General features: G+C 41.7%; 1 protein-coding gene across 5 annotated transcripts in view; it reads left to right on the top strand.

Annotated features, from left to right (window-relative positions):
• ETV6 (ETS variant transcription factor 6) overlaps positions 1-16,981 on the top strand; it is a 144,955-nt gene that overhangs the window by 45,588 nt on the left and 82,386 nt on the right. For 3 of the 5 annotated variants that reach the window (XM_040564365.1, XM_040564390.1, XM_040564380.1), the window contains exon 2: positions 1,036-1,219. The exons of 1 other annotated variant lie outside the window; for it this stretch is intronic. In XM_040564365.1, the coding sequence (XP_040420299.1) occupies positions 1,036-1,219 (184 nt within the window). The remainder of the gene's footprint in view (positions 1-1,035; positions 1,220-16,981) is intronic. One more of the 5 variants, XM_040564374.1, reaches the window with a different exon arrangement.

Raw genomic sequence — 16,981 nt, 5'->3', positions numbered from 1 at the left:
GAGTTGGGCCTATACTGTCCTGCAAACACTTGGGAGCAAAAGCAGCTCCTTTTGCTTCTACAGAATGTGGATGTAAATCCACACTCTTTGCACTGCCATCGTTAAATGTTGGCAGCCCAATTCTGGGGCATAGCATGCACTGCCTTCCAAGAAACATATGATAATGATTTCTTTGTGTTTCTACTGAATTGTGGCTATGTTTATTTACAAAGGGTAAAATTTATTTTGTGATTGGAGGTCATGTTTAGAATATGGAAGAGTTTTCCCATCAGATCAGATGAAATTTCAGTCTTGAATTTCTTGGCAGACATTTTCAGAAGTAAAAAAAAAAAAAAAACCAGTGACAATTATGAACCTAACACAACATTCGCAGATTGTCCTTTAACTCTATTTTGCTGTCCTTGCTTAGCTGCTTTCTGTATTCTGATTTATTTGGTTGCAAGATAAACTACTTCAAAGAAAGTGCTAATAACTAGTTTAGGTGAGAAGAAAAAAAAAAGTGCCACATTACTCAGTGGTAGATAGGGTACTTTTCAGTGATAGTTTGGTTTTCTGTAGCGAAGACAAAACTAATGTCTTTAAAATGCTCTGAAGGTGTGAACTGTTGAATACTTAATAAACACGCTCAGATCTTTGTTAGCACAAGATTAAGTGTTTTTAGTGCTTTCTGTAACAGTATGCCTGCACATATAATGTAGTTGCTGTCAGATTTTCACCGACATAAAACCCACTCAGGCTCCCCACTTCTGTGTCACTTCCCTTTCCTCCCCTAGCAAATTTCTGAGAAAACCCTTGGAAACTTCTTGGGCCTCCTGAAAATTAAAACCGTCACTGTAAAAGCTGCTCAGTCTCTGGCTGCAGGCTCGGAGCAGGCTGTGGTCCAGCTGTGACCCCCAGTGTTGTTCGGCCCCACCATGCACACCCCTCCATCCTTCCTCCTGCATCCCCCTCCCCGGCTCGGTTTCACACCTCTGTTCCAAAGTTTACGTTGTCCTCTCTTTTTTTCTACCCTCCCCCTTGCTTTCTTTTTAACAGCAGGAAAGAATTTCCTACACACCTCCAGCGAGCCCGGTACCAAATCACACTTCCTCGACACCACTACATGTCCCAGTGCCTCGAGCGATAAGGATGGAGGAAGACATGATCAGACTGCCAGCACACCTGCGTGAGTGTCAGTGCGGAGGCATGCCTCCTTCAGCTGAGGAGGGTGCCGGGCAGGGTGAGGGGGTGATTTTATTTATTTATTTATTTTCATGGAAGAGAAGTGGGGAAGCCCTTGGCTTTAGACTTTTTTTTTAAGCTTTTGCTAGTTTGATTCTCTATATATTATTTTTAAACAATGGAAATCACTCAGTTACAGCGCAAATGTTATTTTCTGTCATCTCCCCCCCGCCACTTCTCATCAAAGTTTGGGCTTATTTCTCATGACAGGGAAAAACATGGAGGTTTTATTTTGATGGGAAGCACTGTGCATCTGTCCACGTAGTGGGAGTTGCTCAGTGATGTGCTGTGGCACAAGGTCAGTTTCACAAACTGACAAGTGTATTTTTTAGGCTGTTACGGGTCTCAGTAGTAAACGCTCCTGGTGCCCAGACACACTACTACGGCACTGACAGAAGCAGTGGGGAAGGAGGAAGAAAGGGCCTAGCTGTGCACAAAAGGATGCTGCAAAGGAGGAAGGGCACATCCCTGACATTGGAACAAAAGCTGGAGCTGGGGGCGAGGCAAGAGCCAGGCACTTCCTTACTGAAATGATTTAATGTTTGAGGAATAGGAAAGGCCAAGGGCTGTTGGCCAGTGAGAGGTGAATTAGTGAGATAGGGCGGGGATGAGGAAGTGTGGAATTTTCCTTTTTAGAGAGGAAACAGTTCTAATGTAAATAGAGAGGTTTTAAGAAAACTTTTTTCAGGTGTCACATTCCTGGGGTAGTCGAACAACAAGCAGCAACAAGGTCAGCAGCAAACTAACTAACTTTGTGTTGCTATCCCACAGACGTCTTTGGGATTTTAGAAAAGGAAATGGTCTTTGAGGTAGTCTATTAAAAAAAAAAAAAGTCCATGTTTATCACGAGATGTTCTCATTCCTGTCCTCAGCAATCTTCAGGCACATTCCTTTTCTGGATGCAAACTGTTTTCCCAGCACTTCAGTAGTCCTGTGCTTGCTTACTTGCAGGCCAGTGAGTTGCACTGCCCCAGGATCACTCCTTTCCCATGCTGTTTTCTGCACAGTTGTGATTTTGCCTGCTGTCGCCTCTTGCTCCCTTCTGCCTGTGCTCTGCAGCATAGCCCAGGTTGTACTTCTGATGCACAGGAATGCGAGCTGGCACCGCAGCCTTTCTGCCTGGCTCTGGCCTCTGCCAGTATTCCAGAGCTCCCAGAGCATGCTGCCTGTGCATGTGGCTGCTGGCCTCTTTCCCCAGTCCAGGGAGGACTTGCTGTGGCACTTAGAGTGCATTTTGAAGATTATGTCAAAAATTTAGAGGAAAAAATCAGACACAGAAGCAGTGCTTCTCCACACCGTGGCTTTTAGCCCCTGAGATTTTTTTTCCTTTTCATCCTATTAGTTGGTGCTATTTAATTCTTCATTGGGAGTCACTGCCCTTTCCAAACCTAGGGTCATGGCTGGCTTTCAAATTAATTATTGCCTTCCCAACTGGGTTTAGCAGATGCACAAGACAGGAAGGCGGAGACCCTTGATACTGAAAGAGGTGGGGCACTCAATGTATTTACTACCAGCTTCCTTCCCATCAGCTAGCCGGCACGCTAGGTAAAGTGTGAAGTTTAAAGGGTTTCCTTTCAGTCAAAGCTTGTTTATCTGCTATTTTAGGTGTGATTCAACTTTTGCCTCGATTTTTTATTTATTTTTGTTTTGATTGGCGTATTTTTAAACTTGCAAGGAGGCTTTCATCCCATTAATACTTCCACACCAGTCTGATGTGCTATAGTGTAAAAACATAGAAGATTGATCATTAAGCATCTGTGGAATATCCTTCCACAAAGTCGGCGTGTCAGATAATAAACAATGTGAAGCACGTTTACATAGCCTTACTAGTTATGGTGCATGTCAGTATAGTGTTTTTTAGCTCAGTATGCAATAATTGTCACATTCAGAACCACCGTTTAAAGTATACAGATTCATAGCTGAGCCAGAAGGGACCGTTATGCATTTCTAAAATAATTTCTGTTATTACCTGAGTTATAGTAGCCTTTAAGTTCAGTAAGTGTTTGAGCATGTTATGCATGTTATGCTGAAAGATTTCTTCTCTCCATGTAAATACTTAAGTGATGAAGAGGATAGAAGGCCTCTACATAAGTTGTTTCAATGCTTAATTATCCTCCCTATTTGCTGCTTTTTAAGTGCCCTATTTATAGTTTGAATTTTTCAATCTTCATTTTCAAACTATTAGATCTCATTATCGCCTTTCCTGCTAGATATTGTCAAAAGACTACTCTTGATATAGGTGCTTTTAGATAAAGTCACTTCTTAACCTTTTCTTGGCTAAACTGGATAGGAAGCTGTCAATCTTCCTGTACAGCTTCTAGATTTCAAATTATTTTTGTATCATCTCCTGTGAACTGTTTCTCACCTAAGACATCCTTCTTAAAATGAGGACATCAGAGCTCAAGATCATATTCCAGGAGCAGTCTTCCTAATACCAGGTATAGAAAAAGCTAAGTACCTTTTGGATTTGGGGTCATGAGGTTCAAGAGGTATTAACATGGGATTTTGCAAATCGTGCATGTACCCCTCTCACTTTTTAGAGATGTCTGAGGCACAGATTTGGACCCAAATCTGAACTACCTTAAAAGGGAAAGTAGCCATGTTCTAATTCAGACTGTGCTACTATGTATGAAGACTAGATCTAGATCCAAAGTCTGAGGGTTTTTTAAATCTGAGTTTTTGTTTGGTTCTATTCTTATTATTGTTTTTGTTGATTAGATAAAGCATTATATAAAGATTATTAATCTCCCTTAACCCTCACTCCAATGCAACAGAGAAATCTGGTAAGTGTCTGCAGCCATGCACAGAACTGGTAGTTGGAGAGGGCTCCCCTCATTCTCTATTTCCATGAAATTCTGATGACATTTACCAAACCAAAGGCAAGAGTTCAGTGTCCTAAACTGTATATTTTCATTTCTGCCAATTTGTAAATTCAAGAGCTGTGCTACAAGTGCAACTGTGAAAGTAACAGTTTGCCCAAGCACTGATTTTCACCTTCAGTGGCAATGTAGGGGGAGAAGAACAAGAGAGAAATGTTTCAGATGAACCATGAAATGCACTCGATAGATTCGGACTGTGTTCTGTGCCCTCCTATTAGAAATTTCACTTTTGCTAATGTTTAAGAGCACTTCAAAGGTGCTAATAGCCGATAGTATCTGGACAATTAGTAGAGCAATTTTTTTTGGTTCTATAAATTATTCCTCACTGTTTGGTGAGCACATGGTTCTTAGCTATGCTGGCCTGACTTGATCCAGAGACTGGAGAAAGGAGAAATGAAAAGTTTGGAAGAGTGGAATGCATATCCCTCTTAGCTGCAAGCATACAGAGCACTTCTTTCTCTTTGGTCAACACAGATTGAAGTCTACAGACCCCCTTATCCTGGGGTTGATGTGAAAAGTTTTTTCCATTCTTACACCTCCTTTTCTTTTTCAACTAGCAAGTTTCTTCCCAGCTACTACTCCTGTAGTATAGAACTACAGTGTAATCAGCTGTATTATTTATAAAGCTGTGGAATAGTGAGAATAATTTTCTGATAGTGCAACATTTTCTCTGGTATTGTACTTCTCTATAAGAGACTTTTGACCCATACTTATAAACATAGACATTAGCCTAACATCCACTTCTTATCTATTAAATAAGTATTGGGAGCATTGTAAATAAACTGTCAGTGGGGAGCTGGAGACTGTTTTCCTCTATTTTAAGTATGTAGTCAGAATGTACAGTCATCTCCAGTTTGCTCTTTGTCCCTGGTGTGTGTGCTGTGGTAACTTTGCAGCAAATCTGATCTCTACCAGACTGCACTGAAGTCAGATAGAGAGAACGTTTGGAAAACGGAGATGTTTACCAAGGACTCCAGAGAAGCAAGTTCAGTTCTCATACCAAGGCTCTGCCCTTGGTGTCTTCTATGACCTTGGGCATCTTGATTTAGCTTCCTTACTCTAAAATGAAAAAATGGTGATAGCATAGATTTTTTTAAAAGTTGTGAAGATTAATCAAGTGTATGCCCAGATACTGTGATAATGGAGAATGCTGAGATAGGTGGAAGCTGTGAAACTATTTGCATACCCCTTAACTCCAAGGAAGCTTACTTCATATTACAATGGAGAGAAAGTTTTCTCTCTTTTTTTTTAAACAGATTTTAATACAAAAACAAAAATCTTTTTTATCTGGTTCAGTGTCATTAGTTACTCTTTTTCTGCTATGACCAATACTCTGGTCTTTGGTTTTCCAGTCTGGGATATGTTCCAGGCTACAGATGATTTTGATGAACTTCAGAGCATATAGTTCTGGTCATATACAGCTAGTCTGATCATATTTTTTTATCTTAACATCTTTGTGTCCCTTGTATCTACTGTCTGTTCTACTGCCTTCATTGAGGAGGACAGAAACTTAATCTGTTTAATTTTCTGACATGATTGTATTAAGGGCTTTAACTTTTAAGTGAGTACTTCATAGGAATCTTCCTGCATGCCTTTTTTTATTGGTATTTGGAACTCTAATTCAGTGGAGAACAGTCTGGTGACTGTGCTGGTTGTACATCTTCGTGACCCTAGCTGTACCACATTCTGCAAAAAGGCCCTCTTTGTCACGGTTAAGTCAGGACGTGAGTAGAAGGGCAGGCCAACCAGTTGAAGGGCTTTCAGTTGGTGGGTACTTTAACCTAAGGCATCTATCAGACCCAAAATTAATTTAAAGCAAGCAAGCAAGAGTTTCTCTTTCCTGATCATGCATTGATGTTTATATGCGTCATTTGTGTTTTAGGGGCACCAGTTTTCTTTTTTTAAGGGAATGCAGGAAACAATTAAGAAGGAGGAGGAAACAGCAACACTGTCAGGGTTGCCAAGGATCCATTTTTTCTGTGTAGTGTCTATTAATTATGCTACTCCTTTTATTAATCCTTTGGCACCTGTTAATTATTCTGCAATTTTGGCTAGCAGCTGCAACAGCCACTTTGAAGCATTAAGCATATTGTTATTTAGTTACTAGAATATTTAGTGCGTTGGACTGAAAGTATGTAGTGGGACGGGAAAAAAAGCCCTTCACCCTAAGCCACATGTAGAGCAGCAAGCAATAAAAATATTTGCTTTGGAAGGATCTTTGTGGAACAAAACTAACTGACGCACATTCAGGGAAAATAAAATAAAAGCTTCATAAGACAAAGGGACTGTGCGAGGTGGCCAGAATGTCAAATTAAAGACTCTGAGACTAATCCTGGTCCCACTGAAATGAGTGCTATGATTCCCACTGAATCTAACAGGATCTGAACTGGCCTCTTTCTGAGATGATTGGCTTTTTCCATACCCCTTTTTGCTCTTCTCTCACAATATGGCCACTTAAGCCTCATTCCTCCCTCTTGCTGTCTTTTATAGGCTCGCCTCTCCCCCTCATCTCCTTTCTATGTTTTGTTTTATTCTCTCTCTGGGTAGCTTGTACTTTTCTAAGAAATCCCAATCCACTCAAAAAACAAACAAACAAAAAAACAGACAAATAAAAAAACCACACAAATAATAATAATAAAAAAACCAGAATAATTGCACTGTTCACTACCACCTTGCTGTTTGGAATATTTGATCTCTTTGCTGTTTGCATCTTCTTCCACCGTGGACTTTTCTTGCACATTTATATTGTGAGCTACTAAGGGCAGGGTCTATCTGTTTACACTGTTTAGCAGTGCCTCCCTTAGTAGATCATAATTCTTTTGTGGTCTTAAGGCACAATTTATAACTCATAATCTATTGACAGGCTGGCTGGACTGCGGAAATGCTAGCTAGCCGTCCTTTCAGCCTCAGTGACCATTATTTTGGTCAGCCCTAGTGAAGTGACTGGGCCTGGCTCCTTCATGACTGTGAATTACATCTAGTTGTTAGGATGAAAAGCATGAACAAGGGAGAGTATTGTTTGAAAGCTGGCTGAATATAAGCTAGCAGTGTGCTCAGGTGGCCAAGAAGGCCAACAGCATCCTGGCTTGTATAAGAAACGGTGTGGCCAGCAGGGCTAGGAAAGTGATTGTCCCCTTGTACTCAGCTCTGGTGAGGCCACACCTCGAGTACTGTGTTCAGTTTTGGGCCCCTCGCTACAAGAAGGACATGGAGGTGCTCGAGAGAGTCCAGAGAAGGGCGACGAGGCTGGTGAGGGGTCTGGAGAACAAGTCTTAAGAGGGGTGGCTGAGGGAGCTGGGGTTGTTCAACCTGGAGAAGAGGAGGCTCAGGGGAGACCTCATCGCTCTCTATAGGTACCTTAAAGGAGGCTGTAGCGAGGTGGGGGTTGGTCTGTTCTCCCACGTGCCTGGTGACAGGATGAGGGGGAATGGGCTAAAGTTGTGCCAGGGGAGGTTTAGGTTGGATATTAAGAAGAACTTCTTTACTGAAAGGGTTGTTAGGCATTGGAATTGGCTGCCCAGGGAAGTGGCTGAGTCACCATCCCTGGAGGTCTTTAGAAGACATTTAGATGTTGACCTTAGTGATATGCTTTAGTGGAGGACTTGTTAGTGTTAGGTCAGAGGTTGGACTAGGTGATCTTGGAGGGCTCATCCAACCTAGATGATTCTGTGATTCTGAGAGGTCAGTTATACCTGTCTCTTGCCTAAAAGGCCAGTTTCCACAGTGGCTTATCTGAATTTAACTCGTCTACAGATTTTCTCTAATATCAGGGACCACTGTCTGTATTTTTGCTTGCTTCAGATCGTGCCACTAAAGCAAAGGATGTATGCTAAAGCTTAGCAAAATGTATTTTATCAATATGGCAGGCCTTTGACCTCTTGGGTGTGTTATAAAGCACAGCCTGCCTCCTGGGTGTTTCTTACAGTGAATATCCAGCCAGCTTTGAAGCAATCATACAGGCCGGTAATTTGGATGGGTGGGAAGCCCAGTCTCAGATTCACTCTGGCACCATGTCTGAACACAGTACAGATGCAGCCACTCTTCTTGAAAGAACTTGATCCAGAATATGCTGGATTGGGAGGGCTAAACCCTCATTACTGATCCAGCTGTGAAAACCGTGACCTTTACATCAGGAAAATCCTGGTTTACATTTTTCTGACATGGTCTTTTTTCATCACCTCTGGGAAACTGAGCCCTTTGTCACAAGGTTTACAGTGGGGTGACACGGGGACCATTTAGGTGTCACGCCTGATACAAACAGCAGGCAAGTTGAACCCTAAATCTCCTTACTGCTGCCTAGTTACTGTTGGCAGAGGCATCCAGATCAAGTGTGAAAAGTGTCCTAGAGGGACAGTGCTGTGAGTTGGCTTCTGCTTCTTGAGAGAGTATTTTGGACTTGAGTGTTGTTTTGTTTGTTTTTTAATTTATATATGCATTTATATATACACATATTTTTGTGTGTGTATGTGTATATTGTATTGTATACACACACACAAATATATATATATGCAGACGAAGTTAGTGCAGTGTTTTCCTGCAGTGACAATCCCAGTCAAAGTGTGTGGAAGGATAGGATCCTTCCTATCCTAGAGGGAACTTGTAAAGCAGCCCCAAGGTGGGAGGGTGAGACCCATGCTTTGGGGCATATACAGCTTGTGGTGTGGGATTCCCAGTGGTACTAAGCCAGTCTGTTATACTCCTGCAAATCTTCACTCCAGGGTTTTAAGTCTTCAAAATGCAGACTCACCTCTGTTCAGAGGGGAAAGGGAGCATTGTCCCTTTAATGTGGGATTCAAGCCGATCCCTAGTGGAATTCCCCTGGAAAGTGTGGGGAGGAATAAGAATCAAAAGCAGCAGGACATTTATGGTATTGCTGTGTTTGAAGCATTTTTAGCTTTGTCTTAAAGGGATGCTGTCAAGATCACTGAATCTAAAATTAGATTGCTTTTTCTTTTTCCATCCCAAATGTGTCTATTTATTTTTTTCATTTGCGTTATGTTACAAATGCTTCTACGTTAATCTTTTTAAGAACTAAAATTAATGTAAAGAGTCCAATACTCAATAATGCTGCAGTTAAAGAAGACACAGAAGACAGACTGTGTAAGTCATGACTAGAAACTCCACAGTAACAAACCATTTTGTGTTGAGCACCTTGCAACAAAAAACAGAAGTGTGGTTAAAAAAAAAAACACACAAAACTTCAGAAGCAACAGGCCATGCATGCTATGTCCAGTCCTGTAATAATAAAACAGGCTGAGCCTCTGAACATTGGAAGAGAACACCACTGTCCAGCATTAGAGGGGCTCATCGTTTGTGAGGAGAAACCTACTACAGATTCAAGGCACTTGGGATTAATGTAATGAGATGTGTGTGTACATGCGCACACACCAATTATTTGATGTCCTTTTTATTGCATTGGATTTCCTTCTGCACTACTTGTATGTCTTCTTTCCCCTGTGCTGGCACTCCTTGTGATACTTAATAAGTACAGCCTGATAGAATCTCCATTAAATGCTTGATTTACAACTCCTCATTTTACTGCTGGAGCAGAAGGACTCAGTGATTTGTATGTTCATTGAAGAAGTCTTTTGTAAGATGGTTCTATCCAGATTTGGAGGCCCAGCCACCAACACCTTAGTTAAGAATTTCTTCTCAAATCACTTTCCAAATGTATTTGGAGGGGGAGAGCACTTGTGAGTCAGCCAGTCCTCTGCTGTGGATGCTTGTGCACTGTCTGCCTTTTGTGGAATGAATATGTTTACACAAGAAGTGAACATATTTGTTCAAACTTTGTTTTGTACAGGACTAGCATGCTACTATTGATGTACCAGTGATCTTTGTTCAAGATCTGTGGAGTTGTTTATATATTTAGTAGGAATACAATTAGTGATGCTGGGAGTTAATGAACAGTGACCACTGATGGGCTTTCTATGGTCAAAGAACTGGGATGTTTGCTCAGCTCCAAATCTTTGCTTATAGATCTTTACGCATAAAAATCATACCCTGGGAATAGCCTTGGGCAACCTGCTTTATTTATTACATATGCCTGTGTGATTTTGATCTTTGTATACTTCTATATCCCACTGAGTAAAAGTGTCTGTTCTCCACTGACAGCGGGGTCAAGTAACTCTACAGCAATTATACAGACCAGAAAATTAAACTGTCAAATTAAGCTATGACAAGTTAAAATTAATATCTCCAGTGATTCACCAGCTGTCCTTCCTGCCTTCAGAGGCCACAGGTATAGTGTGGTATGTGTTCAGGGGAGAGACGGGATGAGGGACTCCTTCTATCGCAAAGTGCTCTTTCAGTTCTATAGAAGCATTTTTTAATGTTCTCCTCAGATGTCTTGAAGCTTCTTGGCAGAACAGACCTCCCAAATGGGCAGTGACCTGGTCAGAGCACTAACTTTTTTATTTTCAACCCACCAGCAGGAAAAAATAAAAAGAAGAATATTTTTGAAGGGAAATTTCCTTTTTGGGTTTTTGTATCTCTGAAAGAATTTCCGATGTAGGCAGACAGTAATTCCCAGCTACATGCTTCCTGATAAGGAAACAGCTCCAATAAATGCAGCTATAAATAGCTACCTTTTTATTTTTTAAAATATAGAGAGACTTGTTTAGCCTTTCTTTCAAACTGATGGAAGAATGGGACGGTATAGGATTGGAGTCTTAGATTTGGCACTCACTGGATCTCCAGATCCACAGATTAAGTTTTTAATCTGTATTTATACAACTAATTACATTACATAAAGTTTAGGTGTCTGTTTATTTCTGCTTGTCTTTCTCATGCCATTGTAAAGGAAAAAAATGCTACTTTTCTATATGGTTAACATAAATTGCCTTGAGCCTTCCTCATGAGAAAAAAAATATTACCTGCTTTAAGCAGAATTCACAATGGTTTTGCTATAAGCCTGCTTTTTATTGGTTCTCTTTCTATATATAGTTTGTTAAGGTGACTTGTAATCTCAGAATAGGTAGCATGGTCTTTATCTACACTTCTTTTTAACTACTTTTTTTTTTTTTTTAGTATTTTGTATGGATGTGCTGTAGCACATTCATAGTGAGGCATAAATTTCCCTTTTTCTGAAAGTAACTTGTTGGGATAAATTTGTGCTGTTACTGTATAAGTCTTGCAAATTTTCTGTATTATCTCCCTTTTTTTATGGTTCTTTTTCATGTATTTTTAATGTTGCAGCTTTTGGTTTTGGACTCTAGCTAAAATTTTCCCTTGCTAGTCCTGTTTTTCTTTGTTCTTTTAAATAGTTCTTTTAGCAGTGCCAAACACACAATACCTTCAGAAAAGCAAATAATTGTTTACCTACACAAAAGTTTATAGAGATGAGATAATCTGGTGCAAGCAGTAGAGTGAAAACTTCTTTACAGGCTAGATCTCAGGCCAGCTGTACCTGTCGTTCAGATTGCAATTGAAAATGTATACGTGTCCACCAGCATGATTGTTTTATGGAGGATGAGTCCATGCCATAAATCACCCTCATCAACAGGTAGGCCTTAGTGCTGGTTTCCATCCTCGCATCTGCCCACGGGCTGAAGCGTCTCATGTGGCTGCTGATGGGTGGCCATCTCCAGCAGCGTCCTGCAATGTGTCTGAGGACATGCAGCTTTACAGGTGGTGTTGGTGGCTGTGTCCTCTTTTCTCCCTGGTTTCTGTCTCAACTCTCCGCTTGGTTTTCTGAGGGGGAGCACAGGTTCCTCCATGGTCAAAGCAACTGGATGGGTGTGACTTTCTTGCCAATGGCAGTTACCTGAGAGATGTGTCCCAGCATGGCAGGGACTGGGTCAACTCATCTCTGTTTTCCTCCTCCCACCCTATTCTCCTTCCAGCAGTTTTGCAGGATCTTATGACTTGTGGCCAAATCTTACCCACAAGGGTACTCAGCTGCCATGGGCCCTTCCTCTTGGCCTGCTGGTTGTCCTCAGAGCTGGCCTGGATCCCATCAGATTGCACAAGGGTGCAGCTGATAGAAGATCCCTCCTTGCCCCTGCTGTGTGTTACGTGCTGAAGTGCCACTGCAGGGCTTGCAAGCAACTTGCACAGCCTCCTGAGCACATCGCTTGTAATCTGCTCTCCTTGGAGAGTACTTGAAATGTCATTACCTTCTCCCTCCTGTGCGCTGGGGCTGCACCCAGAAGGTTGATCTGTGTGTGCAGGTCTTGCCACACCTCCTGAACAGGCCTGTGGAACATGCACAATTAATACGGTATTAATTAATTATGGGGAGAAGTCACTGCTGGCACAAGAACCAAAGCTTCCAGCTTATACAGTGAATGCTTTGATGCTGAGCTTTAAAGAACATTTCCACCAACTCAAGCCAACAGAGAGATGCTGTGATATTTAAGCCCTCCCTCCTTACAGACTCTAGAGCTCAAAGTCCTGCCGCCCTGGGCTCTGATATCAATAATAGTGATAAAGAAAGGTTCAGGAAGCACAACTGTGGATCTACTCTCCTGAGTAAAAATGCACAAATACTAGATGAAAACATTGGTACTGAACCAGAAAGGGTTTGTCAAGCCAGCTTAATAGATACTTGCAGGGTGAAAAAAAGTGTGTGACCTTCTGGATCCACTTGTCAATAGTTGTTGTCTTTGCCTTAGCAGCTGCCGTGGCTTTATTCAGAATGTTTGTGTGGAAGTAAACGTGGAGTTTTGTGCTGTGCTTCTACTTTGAACGGTGGTTGGGGGAAGAGAGGAAGGAACGACTGTGCCACTTTGGTCTTATGCAATACTGAGAATTTCTCCCTTTCCACTTCCTCCTTCTCGGTAGTGCAGAAGGAATTAGCCCTGGTCCCTGCTGGTCCACAAACCAGTTACTCATTTCAGTTCTGCCACTTGTGTGTGTCCTTGTGTACTTCCTAGTGGGGGAAATCTCCCTTTATGTATACAAGTTCCTCCTTCCTAGTCTCTCTTCCGTTCTGATTTCTTCCAAGCAATCTGTCTCCTTCAGTTTTTAACCTCCTTGTTGGCTTTCACTTCCTCTCTGTGCTTTAGTGAAGGCTTTTTGTCAGAAAAACACAGATACTTCTTTGTTCCCTCTTTTTTTTTTTCTTGTGTCATACTTCTTTGTATATCGCTTCCTTGGAAACTTCTTTAGTCCTATTACCTCTGGGCTTTTAGCTGCATTACTATGGGTAGTCATTACTGTGTTGTTGGGTGTGTAATTGTTTAAGGCACCTTGATCTTCTTACTAGAGGTATTTTTTTTTTAATGCTCTTTAAATACTAATAAGCAGTGGTGACAAATACCATTGTTAAATACATTGAGCTTGTTTCATCACTGCTCTGCAACTTGCTTGGTGGTTTTCACCTGTTGAAAGGGAGCATAGCCAAATCACAGGAGTCGTTCTCTACTTCCATGTTGTATCGTTCTCACAGATGCAATGCACAGTGTGTGGTGGCAGCAAATGGGTCACGCACAGTAGAAGTTCAAGATTTGGTTCAGAATCAGAGCCTTGGAGCTCAGCAGAATGCAAATAAGGGATAGCACTCAATGTCTGTAAGAGCTGGAACATTTACTGTCCTCATCCACTTTTAAACCCTTTCTCAATTTTAAAAATCAGAATGAAAAACAAGCAGAGGGACTGAGGGTGACAGCAAGAGTAGCTGTATTTGTGGTGGGCAGACCTGAAGCAGCTGGACTGGTAAAGAGTCAATGTTTGCTGTTGGCTTCCTACCACGGCATTATCAGCATGTGCAGTAATGATGGCTGAATCTCAAAGTTTGGCATCTGATTCGGTTCAACAGAATGCCCAGAGGTAAATACAAACGTCTCTCTCTCAAATTGGTTGGATATTTAATATTGTGGTGAGTCCTCCGTAACTGTGACTTTCTTGTGTGACTTCTGGGAGAATCCAGCGTGACCATGAAAGCACTGCTTCCCACCCTGGGCCTTTCTGGTGCTCCGCTGTTTGCAGTGAGAACATGTATGCACAAAAAAAAATTCAACCCAGAGAAGAGTTAGCAGTCAAAATTTGTCAAAGCTGAGAAGCTTCAATTTTATTTTTTACTTTGACACATCATGTGTATGTACATGTTGGAAATACTTAGATCTGATGGAGAAGAGGCTAGCTCAAGAACTTAGGTTTCATACACAGATTCTATTACTCCATTTTTCCCTTGAAGCTGACTAACACAGCATGTTACAACCACCCCTTTTAGGCAAAGTTGTAAAATTATTGCTTATGATCAGAAAAAATGGACACAAAAATGGTGGACAGCACCTCTTGTGCTACGTGCTCTCCCCAGTAGGCTCGCAGTGCTGTCCTCTCCATATCTCAGCTGCATGAAGCAGGCTCTGGAGAGTTAGTCTGTTTGAAAGTAGAGGCCCAGGTGAAATGGTCTTTCAATCTGTTTTTATGAGATCAGGTGCACAGAGTTGGCAATATTGCATATGGTTTGAAATCTGTTAGATTAGAGTTACAGGTGCAACCCAGTCAGCTGCATGTAGTACTTTCTTACTGAATGCACTCCATTGGCCACTTCCTAAAGACCGCTAATGTGAAGACTAATTCACAAACAGTCTTGTCACTGCTTTGGAAACTGAAATAATCAAACTGGCATTGCTAGTTGGTCGAGGGAAGTGATTGTCCTGCTCTACTCTGCGCTGGTGCAGCCTCACCTTGAGTACTGTGTGCAGTTCTGGGCACCACAGTACAAAAAGGATGTAAAACTGTTGGAGAGTGTCCAGAGGAGGGCTACAAAGATGGTGAAGGGCCTAGAGGGGAAGACGTATGAGGAGCGGCTGAGGTCACTTGGCCTGTTCAGCCTGGAAAAGAGGAGGCTGAGGGGGGACCTCATCGCGGTCTACAGCTTCCTCATGAGAGGGAGTGGAGGGGCAGGCGCCAGTGAGAGGACCCACGGGAATGGTGTCAAGCTGAGGCAGGGGAGGTTCAGGCTGGACATCAGGAAGAGGCTTTTCACCGAGAGGGTTGTCACACTGGAACAGGCTCCCCAGGCAAGTAGTCACTGCACCAAGACTGGCGGAGTTCAAGAAACGTTTGGACTGTGCACTTAGTCACATGGTCTGAATTTCTGGGTAGACCTGTGTGAGTTGGACTTGATGATCCTTGTGAGTCCCCTCCAACTTGGGATATTCTATGATTCTATGAAAGTAAATAAAGGTAGTTTACGTTGACAGTTTTATTCGGAAATTACACAGTCCCCACTCTGAAGCATTTTTACAACAATTGTAAGTTGATGTAACATCAAAAATGCAAAGTCTGTAAAAATACAGTTAAAGTGGTACAAAACCTGTCTCTTAACCAGCTCTAAATTGCACGTACACTTTATATAATTTGAGTCTGAGGAGAACCACACTTTAATATATCCTGACAACTGGAAGAGCATGGACATCATCGTTTTCTGTATGAATAAAAGGCCTAGCATGTCTTTACCACTTGAAGTTATGGTCATCTGCTAAATTAACTGCTCCAAGTGTCACTCAGAATAGGGATGACAGTAAATTATTCTTATTTTAATAATAGTTCCTCATTTCTTCTTGAGAGACAGCAGCTCAGCTCCTGGTGTTTGTATGGGACCACAGTACAGGGAAATCTCACCCAGAAAGTTGTTGGGGCTGTTCAGTAGAAAACAGTTAAGAATGTGAGTAGCTCATGACATTTTGATGGGGGTTTACTTTATAACCTTTATAACCTGTGAATGTCCCTTGAGTGCAAAGTGAAGCAAAGATATTTGTCAAAAATTAGTCACCAGTCTCAATTTGTTGAGCAACTCTGCATCAATTCCATGATTTTGCACCAAAATTGCTAGGAAGTAGAAGTTCCTTATTGAGTCTCGTGAACTTCTAGAGAGTTTTTTTTAATACCTTGTGTTTGTTCAAACTTAGTCCCACTTAGTCTGTGGTCTTATCCACAGTGTCATTTTTACTATGATAAGGAACCTAACCACAACTCTCTGCTTCCCCAGTTTTCTGCTTCCCAAGAGACTAAAGACAACGATAGGATTTTGCAGTCTGAGGATAAGATAGTTTCCTAAGTGAATGGGTTGACACGGAGAAAGAATGTTAGTTACCATGTGGCTATGAAATCACACTTTCTATAAGAAGGTGAAGAGGTATTCACAGTTCTTTCCAGAACAACAAATCCAGAGAACTGAGGTAAGTTATTGGACAGCATACGTAAAAGATACATGAATAAGGATGCATCACTATGTGGAGGAAATTGTTGCAAGAAGATATTTAGGGGGCTGAAAGTGTAATTGGATCTAAGAAGAACAAAATAAACCTATGAAGGGGTAGGTCACTTGGTCAGTATATTCTACACTATGTATATGTATTTTATACTTTATATTTTATTTATGTTTATACTATCCAGACAATGCTCTGGGTGCAACCACAGCTCGTGAGGTCCTTAAAGCATGGATTACCAGAGACTGAGATAAGCAATGTGTTATAGAAGAGATTACTTAATGCTTCCTTACTCCCTGGACTTTCTGCTTATGCAACCACTCCCAAAGACATTTGGCTAGATGGGCCAGTGGTCTTTTCTAGAGTGGCAGTTTTAAAATTTTACCCCATCTCATAACCTTCTCCAGTGGCTTGACAGTAGCGTGGATGTCATCCAAGTAAATAAGTATTCAGTATGCATCTGCTATGCCGAAGGGCTCTTTTAGGTGATAACTAACTCATCAGCTAGAGGCTGTGGATAAAAGTGAAGTGGGGGGATTTGCCTTTAAGCAATTCTGACAAAAGTCTCTTTACACAACAGCTGACTGAATCACTGAATGTAATGCCAAGGGCAGTGATAGAAAAAAAAAAAAGTCATGTAAATTAGCTGGCGAGGGAACAGGGCAAAGCTATCTGGTGAAGGAGGGAATGAGAGAGGAGGGCAGGCAGCCGCCTGCTGGA

The sequence above is a fragment of the Cygnus olor genome, chromosome 1, assembly GCF_009769625.2.
Source record: "Cygnus olor isolate bCygOlo1 chromosome 1, bCygOlo1.pri.v2, whole genome shotgun sequence".
Taxonomy (NCBI): Eukaryota; Metazoa; Chordata; class Aves; order Anseriformes; family Anatidae; genus Cygnus; species Cygnus olor.
This window is presented reverse-complemented; position numbering and strand designations above follow the sequence as displayed.